We start from the raw sequence: 25,066 nt of genomic DNA on the forward strand, positions 1-25,066 counted from the left end.
TTTTCTTTGTGTATGCAAACATTTAAGGAAAGCAGCAAAAGTTACATAAAGGTTATTTCAGAACTTGTTTTCTTAAGAATTGGATTACCATTATAAAACTATTGCACACACTAAAATGTGCATCTAAAATGTCTATATTCTTTCACCATAGAAATATCATAGAACATTATTTTAATTTAGCATAATCACCATTGCCCCATAAACCTACCTCTTTTGGCATGAAGGACAACAAGCATGGCAAAGCTGACTTTCCCTTTAAGTTAACCGAATACAAATAAGGCTTTGAAGAACAGCAGTCAACCACTGTCAAACAAAATTCAGAATGAAATTACAGATGTTATTACACTAAATATCAACTTTGTAATAGTTGCAGTACTTCAAAGTGATTTCCAACATAAGGTATCTACGTATCAGTATGGTAAACATTTCTCAAAGTTATGAATGAGTACAGTATTTCTCATAAGGATTCCAGAGGTAATTTTGAGAAGTGTTAATCACCAGCAACTTTCATTATTGATCTGGGTGAACACAGTATTTCAGAAAAACACACCAGTCATTTACTTTTGAATAAAAGTGTTAAGCAAAAATAGTTAATTAAATAATGAAAATTAATACCACAGGGAGAAAAATAGTTGGCTGAAACTGTTTTTCTAAATAACTTTTAGGCATAATCTGCACTACAGAAGTTTACCAGTAAGGCTTGCTTCATTTTTCAGACTTTCATGTCCAATTTTAAGGCACTGGCAGAAGCACGGGTTTCCAGTAAACAAGGTAACATTCCTCTGAGATCAGTATTCATCCTGGAACACCAGATCAGTATTCATCCAGTATTCACCATTTGAACAGTACTGGACCTGACTGGATGTCACATTACTTGTTTCAGGCACGAACTCTGATCTAGAAATCATGTGCAATGAGTCGATTCCCATGCTGGCTAGTTGCCTGTTGCAGACAGTCTTACAGTTCTTTTCCAAGTTAAGATGACTGACTAGGAGCCCTCACCTTCCCTTTGAAGTCCACCACATTGAAAGAAAACCCCTCTGTTCTTGTCAGATCATTCTTTGTCATCATCCACATATAGTTCTACATAAAGATACAACTAAATATTATGATGCTGTCTTGCAAAAGAAAGAGTCCTGATTTCCTGAGTTTGCAGGGAAAAGAGACCGTATAAGCATAGCTGCAAAATTCTCTCATGAATAAAGATGTTGGAACAGCAAAGGAGATGCCAGGACTGAAGTAGAAAAGGGATAAGCAACAATGAGTGAAGAATAAGAATGTGCACTAGTTCTATCAAGAAACAAAGAATAGCAATCTCATTCCACATATTGCCCTAATGTCATTCTGAATTGGGGATCATGCAGAACAGAGGTCCTGTGATTAACCTGCAGACACCCTGTACCATTAGGAAAAAGAGAAGTCCAGATCCTTATACTGATGATAAATTAACTGAAAGGTAAACATTGTCAAAACAGTGGGTAAAAGTCCATGAATAGGAAATTAGTATAGTTGTTTGGCTTTGTTTGATTTTTTTAAATTGTTTTTTATTTTAACTGGTGAGAGGGTATTCAAACTTTTTTTTTTTTAAACATACCTTAGCAACTATAGGAAAAAAAAAAAGGAAAAAAGAAAAATCTACAGGCAACCTGACATCTTCCAAATGCTTATTTTTGGCAAATGTCATTTTACAGGCAAACCAAAATGTCTCCTCTTAATTTATATTAAGCAGCACTTTTAAAATAATTGCTTTAGGTTTTCTTAAATCAGAAAATTTGTATACCAGAAATAGTCTGACAGATTTTCTCTTAGCATTATCCATTCTTTATTTAATGAAAGTTCTGATATAGCAAAAGCAAATACCTGAATGGTCATTAGCATTCAGTTTAAAATCCTTATACTTAGAAAAATCAAACTCCACTCTGGTACACGCTTGTCCTTTGTTCTGCAGCAAAAAGGGAATTGATTTTGTAGAACCGACATAAACACCACCAAAGTCAAATAGTTCCTGTAAGTTTAAAGGAAAAAAAAAAAAAAAAGAAAAAAAAAAAGAGTCAAAGCACTATGAAGTCAAGTTTATAATTGAACAGAATGTGAAAAATATAATTGTTCAAGGATTCCCAATTTATAACACAATAACAGTCCTGGTTAATCAATTGTCTTGCATAACCCTTATTTTTAAAATCTTTCCAGGACATAAAATGCAACAGTTTAGAATTCAATACGTAAGTCCAGTTACACCATCAGGAAAGTTTTCGTCATTCAGTAAACAGATCAGTGGATTCCTTTTCCCTTATTGCATTTTTTTTCCTATAACTACCTTAATGAAATCCTCTCCCTTTTAACATACTTTTTCCAGATTGTCAGGTTCAAAAGCTAAAGCTGTTAGCTATCATTTAGTGCAACTGTTATATGTACATTTAGTTTTTAATTTCTCTTCCTAAGCTCTTCTCTCTGATAATTTTCTCAGGAAGTTAGTATAGGAAAAAATGAAAAATATGAAGTAGGGATGAGCCACTGACATCTAGAAAAAGCAAAACACTATCAACCTTACCAATTGCTACAATTTCTTCATACTTACCACATCAATGTTTATTTCAGGGATCTCTACAAATCCACCAATCCTAAGCACTAGTACTCCAGAATTTCGCACTGCTACCTAAGTGAATGGACAACAGTGTGATTGTTGACAAGGTCATTTTAACATAACTATCTCACCAAATCTGTCATAATTACATGAAAAAAAAGTTAAAAAAAAAAAACCACCAAACCAACCAAGCCCACAGATACAGAGCGGAGAGAGACATTCAGCATAATTTGTAATGAAAATGTGAAAATAACTGCCCTTATAATATAATGCATTTTTGTAATGGAAATATAAAGAGGCAAAGAAAATGCCTTCATTTTCTAGAACATATATATACAGATTCCAGTGAGACATGGCTTCAGAGAAGAACCAATCATGCCTCTGTGGCATACCATATCTGGGATAGCCATAACTGTCAATTAAAAAAAAAAAAACCACCAAACACAAACCAACAAAGTTTTAGGAAAGACCAGTCTTCTGCAGACAAAAATAATGTTGCAGGAGGCTGTATCACTAGAATGAACAGTTTTCTCCAACAGGAGGAAGCTCAGTGGATGGGTTAGATCTATTCAGCAGCTGTGAGGATTGGAAAGCGTACCACAACACAAATTGCTTGGCAGAGGTGCTGGTACAAAGTAGATACTATTGTTCTGAGCAATGCTAAATCTGTTTTAGAAGTGGAAAAAAGAAATGTATACTAAGTTTAGCGAGCATAATGTAGGCAGCCACAGAAGATGGAGAATCCAGGATTAGAGTCAGAAAAGGTAGCAAAGTTCCGCCCCATGATAGCATCCTTTTTCCCCATTCTCACTTATCTGAGCAAGGACAAGTTCAGGAAGCAGGCATGCAGAAAACAAAATAGTATTAGATGTTTATTGCACTCCTATTATCAAATCAAATCGACTAGTAAATCCACAAAAGTAGTCAAGAAATTAAAGACACTGCAGTATTCCAGTCCTGTTCCTCTACAGATCATAAAAACTGCAGATACGTCTACGTGATCTTCTGAAGACAATCACATTAGTTTCAACAGCTTGCCAATGGTGTAATACGAATCAGCACAAACTGTGAGGCTATTTTGATACTTCAGAGCAGGACTGAGACCAAAATAACAGAATAGGTTACAGCAGCCATCAACTGCTGTAAGAAAACTTTTTTCTTTTCTTTTTTTTCTTAAAAAGCATTAGAACACTGGAAATAAAATCCAAAAGATGCTCAGATGTATATCTCCATACATAAACACACAACATAACACTCAAAAGACAAGTTCTTCCATTTTTTAATACCTCCACTCTTGTATCAAAACTCATTTTTGCATTCGGAGTGAAACAGATTTTGAGATCAGCATGGCCTCCCACAGGTACCACCCCTTCAGAAGGGGTGATCATCATTCCAGGCAGTGGGTTTGAATCAAGAACCTTCAAAACACAAAAATGAAACATTAATAATACTGAAAAAGGTGGGGGGTTTGGGGTTTGTTTTCTTTTTAAAAAAAACAAAACAGTATATCTATCATGAAGATTTTACATTCTTACAAGGAGAACTTTCATAATATATAATGCTAACTTGGGGCAAAAATACAGGTAAACAAAATAAAGTAACAGATTCCTAAACATGATGACTGTCAGTTTCTACTGTGAAATAATTTTAGCACACCAGCTGGAAATGTCACATTCTGGTTTTCAGGTGGTTTCCATGAAGTTATTAAAGTTAAGACTTGCTATCTAGCAAGCCTCCAGAATATTCTACAAAGCAGTTTTTCAGTGACAGATGAATTCATCACTTCTTTTTTGACATTCACAGTAAGAAGACAGGACACGGGATCCTAATACTGTAAAGTTCAGTAATAATACTAGGAATAAATATTCAGTTTACCCACAATTGAGGTGGGTAATTAAGGACAAAACAGAATTTGTTCTTTTCTAATGTACTCCAAACAGATAACTTTTTAAAGTATAGTTACACAAGTGATAATGACCAAGACCAACTACCCATTTCTTGGCTTAAGAGTAATTGTGGAGGCTTAAAAGGCTGGGTATGTTTGTTTGTTTGTCTTATCGATTATGCTGATTTTATTCTTTCAGGCCCAACCTCCAAAAATGTAGTAATATTACTTGTTATTACAATGCTCAGTTGATAAACAGAGAAATACGGTACAAATAAAAAAAAAAATCAAGTTTCTTAGTACCATAATAATGTAGTAACAAAAATTCTGCAGATTCTAATGAAAATTATTGTGCTTCACTAAATAAATACAGCAAATTATTCTGTGATCAGAACTAATGAGGTTAGGTTTCCTACTAATTTGTGGATCATGTCTTTACCCACTCTGGCATCCATCTCATCTCTTATCCAATTCATAATACAGCCTACCTTCCTCTCAGATGTTAGTCTAGCAAAGTAATCACATTTGCTAAGACTGGTCTGGGTCTATGCATGCACTGACTGGGCAGCCAGCATGAATAAGATGACTAGCCAGTTTGCTCTGTCTCTCAAAATATAAAAACATCCAAGCTGTAACTGCTTTTTCATAGAGTACACCAGTATGGGGGTTCTACCCTCACCACTGGTTTTCATGAAACTTTCAGAATCTTTTAGACCATTACAACTTCGCTTGTCTGTTGGTTCATCTGTCTATCAATACAAATTTGACAGAGGGACAGAATTCCTTTTCACAAAAATCTTGTTTCTTCAGAAAACCAGACAAAAACTTACATAGATATGTATCTAATAACTGAGAACACAAAACTGTAACATGACCTGATAAAATGAACTCCCTTCTTCCTCCCCACCCCAAGAAATTAGATATGCTAAAAATAATTTTAGCTTACTTGGAAATACGCATGATTGTACCCTATGTTTTGAAGAATGGCTGTCTTACAAGTTGATAAACCCATTGGACTATGACTGAAGGGTATCCTTTGTTCCATAAACTGAACTTTAGTAGTACCGAGCTATGAAAAAAGAAGAGAAAACAAGCAAACTAAATAACATATTACTAAGCACAAATAAATAATTCAGCCTAATTTTCTTTTCATTACATAACGAGCTAATATACTTGTGGAAATGTAGAAGTATTCAAATAGACAAACACAGTTTAAATGTAAGACAAGACTTACTCAGTGTATTGAGCTTACCTAGATTCAAAGTGAACAGACAACCCCAGAGATATTTCTGGGCTAATTTCAAGACAAATAAAAATATTTTAATCAAATGTATTTTAACAGCACAAGCGCCGTGATTTTTTTTAATCCTAAATGTGTGATCAGGACAAGATACTTCAGAGATTTTAATAGCAGTAGAAATGCTAATATTCTAATTTACACACATCCTGGTTTACATATGGCAGTTTCGAAGGCTTCAAAAGAAGAGGAAGAAAAGAAAAAAGCTACTGGAGGAAAAAAAAATAAGAGAAAGTAGGCCATCAAAAAGAAGGGAAAAGTTTTCTTGCCTCCCAAAATGGAAGTTCTAGAGCATGCAGCCAGTAGAATACAGTAAAAAAAAAAAAAAAAAAAAGTGTCTCCTCCACACTCCCTGGCATGTAACGTAAGATGATAAATGATTAACCTAAGCCGAATTTCACTGTTTAGAAGACAGAACACTGCTTTTCAAGTTATCAAATACCATGTTCAAATAACAATCCAAAATTACATTACAGCCTGTTGTGACCCTGAAGCTCTGAAACATACCTTCCCACACACACCTTCATTTATATTCTTTTAATACATATCTAAAGAACTATCATACCACCTCTCAACCTTTGCTTGGCTAAACTAAGCGAGCCAAGAACAACGATTACCACTTAATATATAAGGACCACTAAGTTGTGGTGCCAAAGGAATTATATCTTCAAAAGCAAGAAAAACGCAAATTGTCTTTGTCTTGCCTTCTCCATCATGTCTTTCAAGCAATATTCTTTTGTTAAACATGTCAAATAGAAGCCATATGACATTAAAATAATTTTCTGAATACATAACAGAAATATATTTAAGAAATTACTTGTTTAAAAAAACACACATTTTGCTTCTCTAAATCTGCTGTATGAATTGTTACCTTTGCAAAACATTTCAGCTTAATTGTGTTTCCTTTACGCACACACAAGTTGAATTCTCCTGCTTCTGGAGAGTTGAACCCTGGCTGCCAAACAACTTCACACTCCAGATCTCTATAGGCCTCCACAAAGCCTAAATAAATGTGCATAATTTACATATTATAGCATATACATGTACAATTATCAAATTACATTGTATAATAAGAAATAACATAAGCACATTAAAGTGAAATGACCTTCTATTACTGAAGACTAAGCCTACATTTCAAAGGTGTTGAACAGTATGCTGAATTAAGTAAAATTAATTTCCGAATTCTCATGACAATTGCATAATCTGTTTATTAGTATCCTGCAGTAAAACACACTCAAAGTTCACTCGTATTTTTTAGCCATGAATTATTCAAATAGTCAACATTTAAAAAAATAAAAGAACAGACTATCCTTCTTGTAGAATAACAACTTTGGGAAAGACCATATACATTTTCTTGCTTGCAATTGAGTCTGAACTCATATCAGCAGAAGTATCTTTTCTCAAGAATAAGAGCACACGAAGCTCCTGATCCAGCCAAACCTTTTTTGAACTATGTAATGCCAATTCAGTTAACAGTTAGTTCTTTAATGACGGAGCTCCAACATACTCCTGCAGAACACTGTCTTTCAAAGGAAAGAAGGTAAAAGCTAATGTCTCACACGCTTCTAACAAATATTGATCCATAATGCAAGTGGAAACTAATCCCAGATTGAATTCCATTTGTGTCAGACTGTCTACATCAACTTCTTAGCAGCTTCATTCATACAGTGCTTTTGGAAAATTTCCTATCCTGATGAGCTGTATGATATGGCTAACTGCCATTAAATAGCTGCCTCACTTTTGAAATATCAGCAATCTGTGCTGAGAAGAATGGTTACATAAGTGCGGCTGGCTGGGCATAGAAACAATGAAGTGTACTGAGTACGCACTCAGGGTAGGGCTTAAACAGGGAGTGCTGCTATGGTATTAACACTCTGATCCGATACTACTTTTGAGATACACTGATACTGACCCAAATCTAAAAAATACAGTTCATAGCATCAGCTGAACGTTTGTCTTACTTAACATTATTGACATTTAAGATACGTGCACACACACACTCTACTTGCATGGTATACCTTTGGCTGGCTGTATAGAAAATGCAGTTCCTCTCTCTGTAATTATCCGTTTCCAAGACAATTCCGCCGGGTGGTTTCTGGGATTGTATACCCTGACAGTCGCTCTAAATTCTGTCTCTGCTAGGTAGCCAGGAATAGGATTTAAAATCAGTTCCCTTGCAGACAGCTCAAGTTCAACAGATACTGCTTTTGCAACTACCAGCACATGCCCAAGGTGTTGGTTGTTTATTGTGTAAGTGAAAGATCTGTAACATAAAAATATATATTTCTCAATATTTTTATGTATTTATTATGTTGTAGTCGGAGTAAAATTTATGTGAAATACAATCACTGGCAAGAAAATACTTAACAAAACAACTGAATGTGAACACACAGCTAAGACTGACAAGAGAAAGCAATTTTTAATTGTTTTGCATACAGCTTAAATCATGTCAAAAGTGAAGATCATCCCAAAGGATGATCAACCTCATACAGTCATTTCAGCAGCATTAGTAGAGCGAGAGTGAGCCATCTCCATCCCAGAAGGCTAGAAAACAGTTTGCCTATACATTTACCCATGAGGTGCATCAAAAGATCTGAGCATAGGTGCAGTGATGCAACACTATGCTGGAAAGAGCACAGTATTTTCCATAAAATTTCTCCTAAGAAATACACTGTAATAGCAAACTTTTTTCTCTGATATACCTGTGGCTATATGGGCTTTTGACAGGACAGTTTGTTGGGTTTTTTAAAACCTGAAGAAACTGCTATACTAGAAAAATTTTGCAACGTAAAACTGCATTATTGCAATGTCACCACAAATGAGTGTACACCATTAACAGTTATCATAATTACACTGAGTTTAAACCAGCCACATGATTTTTTTTATTCTACTACTGCAAAGAAAATATGTAAATCAAGACAAAGATAGAGAGTCTTACCTTTTAAACATTCCAAGAGTGTTTGTCTCGAATACAATTGGAATATGAGTCTTTGTAAGAGGAGGCACCACCTGAGACAATGGACTCGTCTGCTGTAATTCATCAATTGCAATCTCAATTTGTATCCATATATGAACTAACAAGTTATTGATGATGTGCAGTTTTCTGGCTGCTGTAGAATACACACAAACATCACCAAAATCCATAGTAGAAGGGCCTGGAATATATAAGAAATAAGATCTTCAACACATTAAAAAGTAAAAGTTAAAGCAAGGAAGCACAACTACTAAAACATTATGATCAAAACATTTTAGTTCCTCAAATTACAGAATTAGTCAGCTAGAACAATCCTGTAGCAGAACAAATTCACGCTAAAATTTGGAAGTAAATACCATGCATGTTCTGTGAATGTTTTCAATAGTACAAGTCAAAAGCCAGCACCAACTTTTATTTCTTAATTCTGTCTGTGTTAGCCAGCTATTAAAATAGGAAAAGCAATGTGCTAATTATTTGATGGTGACAGAATTACCTCACTACTTCATTTACTGCTATGACCAGTTCTTATGCTGGTCTGCAACTCTAGTGCTCATAGCACTAACAAACACCTTACGAAACTGCAAGTACTTTTTGTATTAATATGTTTATCTTATTCTACCTTTCCCCAGGTGTATCAGTATACACAGCTACACTATTCAAGTTCTGGCTTCATTGAACACAAAAAAAGCCCAGAAAGTACTGAAAATTTTCACTTCGCCACTAAATAATTTTACTGAAGAAAAGTTGAGCTTAAAATAGACCAGTTTAAGTACCAAGTGTTGTTAATAGATGAGTCCCTCACAGACTTTAGAAGGTGTTACTCCCCATCACAGAGCATTCCACTGAAATTATTTTGAAGGAGGATCCTGAATAAGTTTTACTTTTTTGGGGTATCACTGTTGACTATTAACTCCCAGAAACATTCTGAACACTCCCATGAATCTTGCTGCTATTAATGCTGGTCCAGATACTATCCAATAACAAGGCATAAGGGTATGAGCAACCCTCATACTACGCTGTATTGATTTCTTTATAATAGGCTGTAGTATGAGCATTCTTCAAAGGAAGCTCTCCTTTTACATGTTCAAGCTTTAGTTAAACACTACTGTAGATATCAAGCTGCCACCAAATTAAGCTATTTTCTATTTAAGGTGAACAATTATGAACATAAATTGTGTTACTATAAATAAGTGCTTTTATAACAACTATATGCATTTAGTAACCAAATTAAAAAATCCTACCAATCAGTATTTGATGAAGCTGCTTGGATGTCAAAGTTAGACTACAATCTTCCTTCTCTTGGGTAGAAGATGGCGTAGCAGCAAGCCCACTCCAAATCTGTGATAAGCACAAGACATCTTCTCAGAGCAGGATCAAAATTCTTATGTTTTTTCTATATGGTAAACACATTATGTTTACATTACTACTCATGCATTTAACTTACTTCTTTGATTGAAGGTTTAGAACCAATTGCTGCCAATTTTCGACTAGTTAATAGGCAATTCTCATCTGAAGGAAGCGTTTTGCACTGTAGCTTTTCCTTGTGAAAATCTATGATCGAGATCTTTGGTGACATAAGCCCTTCAGCTGGTTTAAGGCCTATGCTCACAGAATTATTATAAATATAAAACTGCCTATAGAGGAGGGGAAAAAAAAAAGAGCATGGGAATCTAGAAGTTTGATCATTCCATGTTCTACATATTAAATTATTTAAGATTTTTAAACATAACAAATAATACTTTAAGTAGGAATATTTCATTATTTAAAAACCCTCAAGTACAGAAAATGCCTTGAGAAGTCTTTTATTGTATTGTTTAGGCAAGGATTAACATCTATTGCACATTTGTGGCAATTACTTAGCTAAATAGATTGCAAGCATTATGGCTACCAAAATATGAATATTATACCATGTCTAAAATACCTCTTAAAGAACAATTAAGTTGTAAAGGCAAGCACTTAAAAGTTAGCAAATGCCAAGATTACAAAGCATCCTTTAATTGTATATGTCTGAACTGGACCACTTACAACCTAATTTTCAGAGCAATTAACTTTTCTTGGACAAAGTTCAACTCCAATCAATCAATTTCACCTGCAACCAAGATATTTGAAACTTCCAGAGATCTTACACAGATGTTTCATATCAAGTATTCAGAAAAATTATTACTATGTTTGATAGTAACAGTGAATTTCATCTAATAACTATGAAATTTTCCTTTCTGTTCTTGCTCCTCATGCAATATACCTTGAATATATGCGTTATGGTCATATAAACAACAGTTCACCCACTACACAACACCAGTTCCTTTCAAGAAAGCCATACATCATGTGCATGCATAAAAATAAAATAAATCCAGCTCTGCAGGCCTTGTCTGAATCATGATGTATATACACAGAGCAAGGTAAATTGAGATTACAAGAATAATCCACTGGCATTATTAATTTTTAAATAATGGGTCTTGCAAACTTAACACTCTTAAGGTATTACTTCTCTTGCTTTAGAGGCTTTACAGGCTTTTTTTTTTTTTAATAACTTTTAAAAGTAGAGCTGTCAGTTCTGCTTTTCCATGATTTTGCTCCACAGCATACCAACCAAATACACAAATTCATGAAGTGAGAACTTACCGTAAGATAAGGCTAGAAGACCAATACAATCCTTTAATCTTATCTGCCTTATTCCACAAATTATATCATAATTTACATACTGAATCCATCACTTTGGGTGAGCTAGACATACTAGTTGGAAATACGTACAATTTATTATACAAAAAGAAAGAATCCAACACAATAAATGTTATGTTTTTCCTATTAACCATAACCAACTCGACTTAAAACTTGGCATCTTATTTTAAGCTCCATGCCTCTGTCCCGACATTTCACCCAGGAAGTGATCTCTGAATGTCTAAACGAACATTTGAACAAAACGTGTTTTGAATGCATTATAAATGAAGGTCCCAAGACCATAAGCATTTCAGCATGGGACAAATTTCGGCATATGATTAGAGCCACTAAGTTAATTCTGGACATATATACACATATTTTTCATACGAGCCTAAAGTATTTATTTATCCTTTAAACAAAGTCTTACCTAGCGGCATCTTTCTGTAAACGACGCTGTCTTAAACTAGAAATGAAGTCTGCGTAGTATACCTTATGTGCTTCTTTTAACAGTCGTTCACAGTCAGTATAAGAAAACTCTGGATCTATATAATTATATCTCTCAGTCTTTGTGAAAATAGTCCTAAATATTTAAAGAGAATTGTAGTTTCACTGCTTGTGTAAAATGATTCTGGGTCTTGTTAGAAAGAAAACATATTGATTTTGCTACATATATATTTCATTGCAAACATTCTTTTTATCACAGCCGATTATTAATATTTGACCTTGTAAAGGCAACCATAAAAATGAAATATTGAAACTGTAATAGCTCCACTTGTAGTTTCACATAAGAAAAGCAACTCCAGAAATTTATGTGCAAGAGGCTCAAGGCTAAGTAGAATGCAATGAATTTTAAAGAACTTTCAGCCTGAAAAAAAGTAAATTGTCATATAAATAACCAATCTTGATCTACTATACAGTATATACAAATGTGTGGTTTTAAATATTATATTTGCATAATTTTTACCTGTACTTTTTATTCCATTCACTAGGCCTAATGCTGGCTGCACGGTCATTAGGAAAAGCTATAAGTGCATCACCCTTACAATTCCTGTTTATCCAGTGAGTATGAATTTGTGTTTGGGTTGATTTAAGTATTGCCACAGGTGCTGTATCAGTGCACTGTCCTGTGCCATCAGCTACAAACTGTCCAGTTGCATTGGAAATCATTGGTGTTATACCTTAAAATTCAAATAAAACATGTTACATACACATATATTAGAAAAATATTTCTTAATTTATACTGGTCCACCCAGCAGCCCAACAATCAGTCACCCATCCCATTATGCTTTCCTCAGACAAGAGGGAAGAAGGCATTCAGACCATACTAACAACCAACCACCTTTGCTGGCCTAGATCACAAATACTAGAGCCCAAACCACTGCTACTATGTCCAGCTGTGACGCTTTGTCTTGCACGTGCACATGACTGAACACTGAGAGCTGCCTCTGTCACAACACTGTCCACAGTGTCCTAAAGCTTGTCTTAAGGGCTGCAAACACAGGCATGATTTTTGACAAAGGACTCTCAAGCTATCACAACTAAAAAGACAGGTCAGATCTTTTTGACTCTGGTTTTAGAAAAGCACATATACATTAAAGAAAAAAACTATGACAGAAACTAGGCCATGTGTTTGCTCCCCTCTCCTACATAAAGATACACGTTTAAAACAGCACTATAAATAAGTAATTCCATTCTTCAACTGCCCCTTCCTCCCTCATCTGCAAAAAAATTGATACATTAAACTAAACATATTGGTTTTACCCACTTTAGCCTTACTTTATTCTCAAATGGCTACCAAAAAAAAAAAAAAAAAGACCACACAAAAAACTGTTTTCCATCCTCCAAACTATAGGAGTGATTACAACTTCCACTGCCCAGGGAGGCACAGTTTGCAAGAAGCTTCATTCCCGTCTCTTCCCCCCCTCCACCAAATACAGAGAGGCAAGTACACATACTCATCCACAGAGACTGGGAGAAGAGAACGGGAAGATAGAGAACCCATCTATATAAGGATCTGACAAAAGTCACTTTCCCCTCCACACTTCAATGAAGCTTAAAAGCAAAACACAGGTATCAGTAGCCTATAGAATACAGATACCCCTCATAACCACTTTATAAACCTGCAAAGAGGAGCAGAATGGGGACATTAATAGAGCAAATGGCAGACAAGCATTTAGAAAAGCTGACAAAACTTGAATACTACATCAAATCTTTGATCCACAGAAACATATTTTGATTGTGTTTTTGAAGCAGGAAAACAGCAAGAGTTCTGGATTTCAACAGTAAAACACAGAAATTGCAGAACTTTAGTTTCTCATCGATTCTTGATTGCCATGGACTTGAAATATCTTCCTGAAATTAGCAGGAAGGTCCAGTGGCTCATCAACCATTCTGATATTTGTAGAAAGAACAGCATTTTATCCTGACTTTCCAATTACTTCCTCTTTTTACTTCCCCACAATGCTCTCTCTGAAAAAAAATGGGTATTGCCTTCCTGTTTTTCATTAGTGAGTACATCTTCAAGAGGGCAGCAGTCAGCTAAGGAGTATTCAAGCTCCCCTCCTTATCTACACACAGAAACCAGATGCACCACTCTACAGGACAGCCCTGTTGCACTAGTACTACCAGCAAATGCTACAGCATATTTGATGCTAGAAAAAGCTACGTTTCCCATGACCGGTTTTAAAATCCGATGACGATGACAGGCTTAGTCAAATCTACTGTAAAGCAGTTGTTCACGGGACAGGTTAGGAACATAAGGAACTAATTAGAGACTAATTATTGCATATTCTGAAAGACTCTTTATGCTGGCATAGGCTTCATAGGATGAGAAGAGTCAATGGACATGGGACAGGTAGCAGGCTGTATTAACTGGCAAATTCATCTGGCAGTAGTAACTTTCAAATCAATAAAAAATACCCTGTTATCTTTCCTAACTTTCTGTGCTTTACCCAACCCATCTCTCTACTCACAACTGAAACATACGAGCACTTTGTAATGGCACCGCTGCAAAAAATTGAAGCCTTTATTTCTGATTTATAAAAGTTAAATCATATGACGAAAATTTATGCTTTACTAGTTCAATTTTCGTTAAAATAAGGGGGGTGGGGGGGTGGTGTACCATTATTCTAGCCATTATTTCATACTCTCATGGGTATATGTCATAGAAATGAGCATTTCCTCAACTCCCAAAGAGATACTATTTTTTAAAGACAAACTAAAAATAGTAAAAAAAATTCTCTTTTAAAATATTAAAAATGTACTTTTAAAACATTTTACCACTTGTAACTTATCTTTTTGGCATCTTACCAGGATTAATTTTGAATAGAATGGTTTTTTGTTTAGATTTGCAGACACCAATAAAGCTCAAATATATTTGGTGAAAGGATTTTGTCTTCAAAACCTGTAAATTATTTTTCTCTAGTCCTGTACCAATGATATCAATAGCTTGCTTCACTTTAAATGTTCCTATTTGATGCGGAGAAAATGAAAATATCACATCCTGGAAGAGAAAAGTCGTTATGAGACATAGGAGGCAGAAAAGCAAACAGAAAAGTTTTGTGTAATTCTATTTAATTGAGTCACTTCTCTCCACACTTACTTCTATGATAGGTGTTCAAAACTGGGCTTTGAGAATATGCCAACTGCCACACATAAATTAGCAATATAAGGAAATATAAAACTGCTACACATTAGAACACCAAAGTCTCACTTGCTCATTTCTGGGACAAATTGTTCTCTCTTGTGCCCTGAGTTACAGGTTTGTGAAATTATAAATGTCTCCACATGTGACTTAAATTTGGCAAAAAGTTTCTTCCATTAGAAGATATATTATGTTACTCGAGTATTTGTGATTTTCTGAAAGAAATTAAAAGGATCCCGCAAAGGTTTGAGTATAAATCAATCTTCTCAAGTCAGTAAACCTGGGTGAAGTTTCTTTAGTATTACAATTATTGTTTCCAAATTTAAAATAACACTTGTTGCTTCCTGGAGTACAGGAAAGAGCATCAAAAGACTACATAAGAAGAAAAAAATTATATGTTTGGCTGATATTAAACGTCATGGCTACTAAAATGAAATTGTTCTGGTTTACTTTCAAGAAATTCCACCACTGACCACTGTAAAGCATATCTACATAATCTAAGAGAAAGCGGTAATTACCTTTGCAGATATTTTTTTAATTTTTCCTTTTTCAGGAGAAATATTAAAGTGAGCAGTCTTGCGGAAGCTGAACGTTACTGGAAGAGACTCGGATTCATTTTTGAGCGTGCATAGAACTTGTGTTTGTTCACCCAGGAAACAGTCCATAAACTTAATAACTGGTCCTGGATTAAAAGTTAACATGACAGGAAGCCCAGAACCTGTCAAAGCTAACTCCATGTGATGAGGATGACTCACTGCATTAGACAGACACAAAAAACAAGCAAACAAAAAACCTCACACACCTATTAGCTTACAAACAGAAAAGTCATACTGTAGTTGTATGGTTACAAAAACAAAGTAATACCATAATACAATATGATTTATAATGCAGTTTTCTATAAACTTAACACAGACATGCTTACTTATAATGGCTGCCAGATAACATATTCCCTCATTAAGGAATTTGAGAGTGATCAATATTCACTTGCAAATGCACAAAAGTGGTATTACCAAAGTGCTGGTGACTTGCAAATAGATGGGGTTTTTTTTATGTCCTCCAAATATTTACATTTACAATTAAGTTCTAGGTGTTCACTACCAGCAGGTGTATTCATGGTACACATGATTCCCTCCTTCTTTCTACATACCGTTTGAAGAGCTTTTGGTGCTAAAGCATTAAAGATGTAGGTTACAATAATTTATTTGTATTGATATAAATAAAATAAACACATTTCCCATAAAACTGCTAAGAAGATGAATTTAAAAAAAAAAAATATATATACTTTTTTTTCATTCATATATACATTTCTGATGGTGACTATACATTTCTGATAACATACTTGTGATTGCTGTGGCACCATCGCTGAGGGCCTGCAGATAGCCATCTTTATTCCCAACGGCTTCAAATCTCAGAAACAGTACGTAATCTTGTTTCAGTGATGAGTCATTCACTCCGAAGTCCCTTTTAAATTTTCTGTAAGAGTCACAATCTCTAATTACAAGACGGGGAAAAAAACAAACTACCAAACCCCAACCCACAAAAAAAAAAGAAAAAAAAAAAAATCAAGGCTTATTTTTCATCATCCAGTCTGGCTTCTTTGCTGTTGGTTACAGCTTGAACAAACGATCTTTATACTTCCTTTCAGAAAATGGAACAGTAACAAATTTAAGCTCAACAATATCTGTATGCTTATTAGACTAGTCATTTGATATCTTTTCCAGTCTACAACAGTTTTCTAAACTAACATTACATACATAATAATCACTTATAATTAGAGTTTAAGTAAGGGAAAATGGCAAGAGCACATTTTCTTTTTCTTTTCCTCATCCGAAGAAGAGATGTCCCTTTAGCTTACTTTTTTTTTAATGGAATGAAAGCTCTCCAAAATGTTTCAGTCTCTTGGTGATGAAATACATATATTCTTTCATAATACTGCACTTATACTACTTTATGAAATAAATCTACAGTCATTAAAAAGGCACTTAGTTTGACACTGCAGAACTCTCTCAACAATCTTTAGAGATTCAACATATTCAATGAGAGCTGCGATTAGTTCCCTTAGCAAAATTTAATAAAATTCTTGTTCGCACAAAACAAGCTTAACCAATTCTTTGTTCAAATGCATCCTTAATGTATTATAAAACATCTCCCAGATAATCACTTTAGACTTTGCTTTCTCATTTGTAGTATCATGCCACGCAATTTCTTTTAACACACATAAATACGTAAGAAGTCATTCAGAAAAAAATCTGCAGACACATTAACTTATAATTATTTTCTCTAACACAACTCTTTACAGAATAGCTTAGACCAACCAACTTCTCTGTGTGTGTCTAATTTGGACCACTCACTCACTTTGGACTAAAGCACAATGTAACCAAAGATTTCTCATAAGGTAGCAAGGTTCCTTGATTGGGAATGCACAAGATCAAGGTGGAAACATCTACATCTCTTGTCCTATTTTTGAGGCTTAAGTCTTGTAAAACAGCATCTGCACTCCTCTGAAGATCTGTCCCCTAAAAAATAATCAAAATGTGGAATAGTTCAGCCTGTTCCGCTTCCCCTTTTGTGTTTGATTTTTTTGTCCCTACACATACATTTTCATATCTTTCACAATAAGTAGAAAGACATAAGTAATAGCACTGACATAGTTACATATCACATGGCTAATCAATTTTTAAACATCAATTTCATGTCAATGTTTTGAATTCCCTTTTTTAAAGATGATGCTCACTCAGATGATTTCACTGTCTGAGAAAAACAAGTGAAAACACAGATGCTTAACATTTTAGAATACCAAAATATATTTTGATAATTCCTACTAAATGATAAGAAATCCAGTAGGTCAAGCAAAACTGCTCAAAAAACCAACAAAACAAAACAAAACACCACACCCAAGGAACATACTTAACATTGTTAAGATGTCACACAATGAAACAGAAGTATCTGAAAAACTTAATTCCAAGGTTAAATTATAGTAAAAGATGTGTTGGTTCGACAGAAGTTTCAGAAAGCATATTGATCAGGAAGTAGTATGACATAGTAAACACTACTAGAAGATGAATGTTAAGAAACAAAAAGTGCAAAAGCAGAAATGAAAACATGTTTTCAGCTAAAATAAAAACCAGAACAGTTTCTTACCATCTCTCCTCCAATGGCATTGTCTTCCAGTACTGCTACCCAGTCCACACACTCAGGACTTTCATTGTATAAAGATATTTGTTCAGTCTTTGAAGATCCAAAGTAAACTGGTCCAAAGTTAATGCATTCCAACATGTTTCCACAAGACACTCCTAGAACTTTAAGAACTTGTTCAACCACCACAGCTTTGATCCATACTTCAGTGCAGCCATGACCTTCCAACTCCACTCTGTCAGTAACAAGCAGCAACAGGTAATGTAGAAAAGTGTTAGAAATAATCAGTTTGGTTTATATTAGAACCTATGCAAATCTGAACCAAGTCAGAGCATTTAAATCACTGGCTTTCCAGAGATAAACTAAGCGGAGGCGGGGGAGAGTGTACTTGACAATGTGATACCTAACAGGAATACTACCAGTCAGGAAGAATCATACATTACATGGTGGAGTTTTGGGGAGCTTTTTGAGTTTTCCCCCTTTTTTAACATTTGAAACAATAGGAGTGACATCTCAAAAGAATCAGAGATGTCCACAGATGATACACTGCTCATATTTCTGAGAATCTTTTTATCTAGATATCAATTCTGGCGTATACCTAGTAATTTTCTCTTAGGCAACTGGAGCTAGAAGTTCACCTGAATAACCATAAAAGAACTGCTGCCGTTCCTGCCTGAATGCTTGATCTTGATGATACCACAAGACACCAAAGGACTATAAAGACATTGTACAAATCTTTGTTATTAGAATTCTTCTGGAACAAAGCATATTTGTTCTTGTTGCACAAAAGAATCAAATTCAGTAATATAACTTATTGTTCTAATAGAATCAACTATGCTTTTAGATAGCCTCTGAGCTGAAAAAAATTTTAAAAATAAATCTTTTTTTTTAATATTCACATACACATATGTGAATATGTAGAATATTCTACACAAGGGACCTGGGAGAGGATCTCAAACTCTCTAAATACAGTCTTTCAACTTCCGAAGCATGATTACAGGATTCTCCAAGGCAGAAAAGAAATATCAAAGAAATATAAGAGTAGATTCCTCTGAAAAGAATTTTGCTTGGACATAGAGGCAAAACGCTTAGAAGACAAGGCAAATGTAAATAACCAGGATGTTTTCATCAAAACTGTACTATTTCTCCAAGTCAAATTCCTGTCAAATACCCGTTGTAAGACTTTCAATATTACCCTGTTTGTTTAAATACATACATACACATATGTATACAAATATATTTATATATGTGTGCAAGGCTTGACAAGGAAACTGAAAATTTCATTTAGTCTAAAGGGTATAGCAATGACTACTAAGAAATGCCAAATTCACTGACAGAATTATGTAGAATTTAAGGCAGGGAATGGGTGAAGGATGAAGTTTGAGCTCTGTGTAGATATGCTCTTTCAGTTTAATAGATAAACTATCTACTAGACTGCAGGAGACAGTAGCTATTTAACCAAGACGGGATGAAGAAAACAGTGGTGGTAGCCTGGACAGCAAAGGAAAGGCAGAAAGCATGACATTTTGCAACCAAAAGGTTAAAACTCAGTAACCAAAGAAAGTATCATATGAAAGAGGATGTAACTGTGAGGCAAAATACAGATATTGTCTTCCCTGTCACTCTAATGGAATTTTTCTCCTTTCATTTCATTTCCTTTTCCAGCAGGCTACAAAAAGCAAGAACAGGAAGAACTGAACTTTAAGTCATATATCTTAATAATATAAAAACAAAACAGGAAACACACACACACCCCCCCAAAAAACCCAAACAAACACAAAACAACCACACCCTATTCACTATTATAAGAAAACAGGACTGAAAAGGACTTTCCAGATTGGTATCCACTTCCAAATTCCGGCACTTCCTAAAAAGTCTATATTCACCATTTGAAGAGAGACAATGTAGGCATTTAAAAATAGCCTATTCTTAAAAAGAGTTAGTGGTTGCAAATACATTCCCTCCATTTAAAATAAGATACACCAAAGGACATCATAATGTTTCTGAGAATCCTGAAACACATAGAGCCAAAAGAAAAATAGCAAAGTTACAGAAGCTAAAAAGAGTAAGGAACACGGGATGTGTAGAAAGGTGAAAGACACAAAAGCTCTTGGTTAGTTGTATACTGAGAGATGTGCAAACATCCTATATCATTATGACTTATGAGAGATCTTTAATAACACAGCCAGGTACACAATTTATGCATCGCTGTTCTGTGCAGATAATATAATCATCAAATTAATTTAATAAAAGTAAATGTGGAAAACAGCAACCAACACCTAGGAGCTTAATTCTATTAGATAAACATTCATAATAATAAAGACTAGAATTAATAACAAACAAAAATGTAATTTATAGAGCTGAATTTCTTCAGTTATACACTCACATTATCACTTCTTTGATGATTCTGGGTACATCTGTGCAGATATCCACTTTAACTGTCTTTACAGATTTCGGCTCTACCACTCCACTGGTAGGTTCTATGTTAAGCAGGACAACTCCATCATATGATATTTTAAACGTACCTAAAAGAAACAGAATAATAAACAGAATGTTATACAACAAAGTTGTAGATTTATATTCTTCTATTACGCATTTGGAATTACAAAACACATAATGCAGATACTCACAAGCACCACATTTTCCTATGGAAACAGGAAACATGGAATTAATCTTTTTCAAAACTATTTCTAACAAAGAGTAGATCATTATTTCCAGGGTTTCTCTAGATATTACACCCACATGTCCAATGTAACTTTGCAAGTTGTGATTGTAACAGAAAAGGTACTCACATTCCAAACAAAAGCGAATACATCATAAAGCAGCTGTAAGTAACATTTTGTAAGTTACAGGATATTTTATACACAGCTCTAGGCAGCTACTGTAGCCAGAAAGTTAAGTGCATATTGCAGGTAACAATAGTTTTCATGATTTGGTACGTACACAACACAATTTATTGCAGAAGCGAACAGTGAAACATTTCTGGATTATAAAAATATTTTTTAAATGTGAAAAAATTATTAAATGTGTATTTAACCAGCAGCAATAATTATCTGTCATTATATCATAGATAGCAAAAAATTGTTTCAAATGTTGTAGGAAAAAATGCAGTGTTTGACCTCAGACAACAGATAATCTCTGATATGGGATCAGAATCAGGAACAAGGGACTCGTTTTGTGCATGGGACGACATGTGAAATGCAATCCTTGAGTCACAGGCCAGCATACAGCATTTCTTGCTGATACAGTTTATGTGCTGCCTGTTAGTGCAACCTGCTGTATTACAATTTACAGAGCCTACAGAAACACAGATTCAGCAGCTATTCCTTTGTCTGCCCTCAATACATTCTTCACTAACCACTGCTTTCATTCTAATTTTGCCTGCGTCCAATCCTGCAAAACTCCATCACACAGCCTGCATGCATCACACAACAGTTTATAACTAGAAACAGTTCCCATACAACCTAAGAAATTTCACATCACGCAAATTAGTTGTAGATGCATACGTAATGTAGGTTATCTCATTTTCTTTTTCTAATCATCATTCCTCACAGAAAGAAGTTAGTATGTATGAGTAAGAGCTGATTATATAAACTACATTCTACATTTTTAAGTTGAGCTGGCTAGAAAACAAAACAATTTTTCCTCTGCTTTTTGGAAAAAAAAAATCTGTTCTAACTAGACAGCCATGTGATTTTTTTTTTTTTTATATTGCAACTCATCTCTGTGTTTCTACAATCATGTATTTTCTGTTGGTACAATAGTTCTTGTGGAAATCCATGAAGCAAATGTTCACACAACCTTGGCCTAATGCAAATAAAGATACCTTGTGATATAATAAACAGCTGTACAAGTGAGGAACAAAAATAATTAACTGCTTGAATTTGCTGTTTGAAACTCAGCATAGCTGTCGCCCTACTTCTGGAGAAAGGTGTCTGCAGCTTTGTCCAGTGGAAAAGGCATTCAAATAGGTTACTTGGATCATATAAGCATTCTTATGCTCCATTCTCCATGTTCCTTATACTCCTATATGAAACAAATACGGTTCAATTCCCATCCTAGAGGACTTCAGCTCTGAAAGCACAGGGCGCTTGTAGCTGTTTATTTAATAGATAGCTATTGGGATCACAGAATCACAAAGACAACAAAGCAAGAGCAGACAGGATTTGCTACTATTTATGTCGGGCATAGTAAGCCAATGAGCAACTGTTATTTTTACATCTTTCAGATGGGACTCAAAAGTAGAGCACTCCTAGAATTTGGCAAAGTTCTAAATTCATTTTTCTTCCCTGAGTGGAAACATAGTACTGCCTACAGAAGCAATGGGCCATTTATAGAACCTTTAGCTACGATACTCATAATCTGCATAACCCAGAACTTCAGTTAATTTTTAATTGGCCACTGAAGTGTTAACTTGCATAAAATTACATTTTCCAAGAAAATAAAATATTTGTGTAATTTAATGCATACTAAATATTTACCTGAAGCTGATCCATGGTTAGCAATACTAATCTCTTTACTAATTATTTTACTGTTTGCAATCACTGCACCAAAATTAATCTCTGACTCAATTTCCAGATAACAGCACGGAATTAATCTGCAGAGAAAAGACATGGTTATATTTTCCCAAAACTTGAAAATACCTTTGCATTTTTAAGAAATTTTATTAAGCACTCCAGTGGAAGAGAATTCTCCTTCTGTCCTAGTTCTCCTACCAATGTTTATGCAACTTACTTCAGCAGTATAGCATACACAGGGAAGATACAAAAAAGATCTAGCTATCTATCAAGCTGTTTAACTTTAATGACTAACTACTGTAACTTTAAAACAATACAGGTTTGAACAATTAGTCAAAATGGGACGCAAACATTTCTATTTAATTTTAAATACTTTATTATAGTACAAAGAACTTTGAATAAAACTATCTTGAGCTAGTTGCATCACAAAATAAGACCAAAGTTAATATTCACTGTATTTCATTATCAGCTGCCTGAACTAAACGCAGAGAGAAAACATGCGTGCCAGTTTTAATTTACAGTCTTCTTGTTTTACAGATACTTTATGTGGCTTCAACAGAACTTATAACAGACAGAAGTGGATAATGACACAAGTTATTTCTATTATCTATTTAGGAGCCGCAGCCAGTATGATGACATCACTGTATTGGGTATTGCTTAGCCATAATGAAAAGATCACATTTGCTTTATGAAACTTGTATTTTAAAGGCCCCAATTTCTAATACAATCACACCTCTGATCTCACATAAAACTGTGTTTGAAATCTATTGGAATTTTACATCAGCACAGCAGTTTATCTCCTCTTAACCACAAACAGGAACATACAGGAACAATTGCACCTCATGATCTGCATTACATGCAGTACAGAAGACTAAATGGAGAGGGAAGATAAATCTCCTTGGCCGAGGCAGGTAGACCCTGCCCATATAATCTATTGCATAAGGGAAGGGGGAGGAGAAGGGGAGGAGAAGGGGAGGGGGGATTTAATCAGGAAATGCAACAAAAGAAGTTGTTCTTGGGAATGTTAATACACTGTTTTTAATTTTCTTTAATAATTTACCGTAATGCAAAAAAAAAAAAAAAAAGAAAATAAATCAAAGAAAAGGGCTAGACCAGCAGAACAGGATGTGGCAAAAAAACCCAACAAGAAAAAAAAAACAAACAAAACCAGGAAATAGCTATCAAGATTAGAGTACACTTGAAAAGACTGTAAAAACTTCACATGTTCCAAGTATTCAGACATTCTTCCAAGAAGCTTTGTTAGAAAAATGAAACACAAGTATCTCTTCTCTCAAGATCCAAATATATAACTGCCCAAATAGACAGGAATAAGAATAAATTCTAAGTGCAATGAGATTTTCTAATAGATACGGAGCTGTGCAAAAAGGGAAATAGTCAAGTTAAAGGTTTTGGGGGTTTGTTTTTTTAATACAGGGTGGGGTTTGTTTGGTTGGTTTGGTTTGCTTGTTTGGTTTTGGTTGGGGTTTTTTTATGAAGAAGGAATTTACCCTTGGAAATGCCTAATTTCAAATGTGTTCTTAATATTTTTTTAAACAAAAAAATTAATTCTTAATTATTATATTTCAAAAAAAGAGTTTGGATGCAGAGTTTCAGTTAATCATTTAAATAAAAAAAATACCCCCCACACAAAAAAAAAAAACCCGCAACTGGCTTGTTTGAAACACATTCCCAAACCTTGAGTATTTTCTATTGCAATCAAATATTTACATAATTAAATCATTACACTTGTATTACTGAGCACATCATAAGTCCACGGTGCTGCAGAGATTAAGCTAAGAATGTTGTTTGGTGTCCAAAACTTTTATCAAATACATGAGCCACAAATCAGTATGATTAACCATTGGATCCAGTCTCATGAACCAGGCAAATACGTAACAGCTGTTTTACTTGCAAACCAAACAACTGTGATATTAATGTCAATAAAACACAATAGAAATAAAATTCTCTTGGTGGCATTTTTTACGAAATAAATGGTTACAAAAATAAGTGGAGTGCTACTGCAGTTTAATGTTGTATGGGAAACTAACCTTTCCTACACTCTCAGTCAATCTCATCCCATACTAAAGATTATCTTGGAATGAACAGTAGATGTGATTGAAGGAATCACACAAATTGTTGGCTAAAAGATTAAATCTTTTCACGCTTTTTTCCTAAACCACCAGTGAACTTTTCTTTCAATAAAATTCTACGGACAAAACATGCAGACCCATAATTTCTAGCAATTCATGGTGTATTATATATATGTATGTATCACCCATACAGAAATAAAAGCTGAAAAACAATATAATTTCAAAGAAAGAAGTCTACAAATAAGCTAGTAGGTAAAAGAGAAGTAGCAGACATTTAAAAAGT

The 25,066-nt window shown here is 34.5% G+C and overlaps 1 protein-coding gene across 1 annotated transcript in view; it reads right to left on the bottom strand.

The window, feature by feature from the left end:
• The window catches only part of LOC103925980 (chromosome unknown open reading frame, human CXorf22), a 43,327-nt gene that overhangs the window by 7,039 nt on the left and 11,222 nt on the right, over window positions 1–25,066 (bottom strand). The window contains exons 3-21 of the mRNA XM_009334789.1: window positions 22,658–22,773; window positions 20,563–20,701; window positions 18,183–18,411; window positions 17,397–17,557; window positions 16,377–16,514; window positions 15,560–15,791; window positions 14,708–14,900; window positions 12,363–12,576; window positions 11,826–11,978; window positions 10,185–10,374; window positions 9,982–10,078; window positions 8,705–8,921; window positions 7,785–8,029; window positions 6,638–6,768; window positions 5,416–5,538; window positions 3,871–4,002; window positions 2,579–2,656; window positions 1,861–2,005; window positions 209–303 (exon numbers count right to left, since the gene is read on the bottom strand). Coding sequence (XP_009333064.1) covers window positions 209–303; window positions 1,861–2,005; window positions 2,579–2,656; window positions 3,871–4,002; window positions 5,416–5,538; window positions 6,638–6,768; window positions 7,785–8,029; window positions 8,705–8,921; window positions 9,982–10,078; window positions 10,185–10,374; window positions 11,826–11,978; window positions 12,363–12,576; window positions 14,708–14,900; window positions 15,560–15,791; window positions 16,377–16,514; window positions 17,397–17,557; window positions 18,183–18,411; window positions 20,563–20,701; window positions 22,658–22,773 — 3,028 coding nt within the window. The remainder of the gene's footprint in view (window positions 1–208; window positions 304–1,860; window positions 2,006–2,578; window positions 2,657–3,870; window positions 4,003–5,415; window positions 5,539–6,637; window positions 6,769–7,784; window positions 8,030–8,704; window positions 8,922–9,981; window positions 10,079–10,184; window positions 10,375–11,825; window positions 11,979–12,362; window positions 12,577–14,707; window positions 14,901–15,559; window positions 15,792–16,376; window positions 16,515–17,396; window positions 17,558–18,182; window positions 18,412–20,562; window positions 20,702–22,657; window positions 22,774–25,066) is intronic.

The sequence above is a fragment of the Pygoscelis adeliae genome, unplaced genomic scaffold (genome assembly GCF_000699105.1).
Source record: "Pygoscelis adeliae isolate BGI_AS28 unplaced genomic scaffold, ASM69910v1 Scaffold91, whole genome shotgun sequence".
NCBI lineage: Eukaryota > Metazoa > Chordata > Aves > Sphenisciformes > Spheniscidae > Pygoscelis > Pygoscelis adeliae.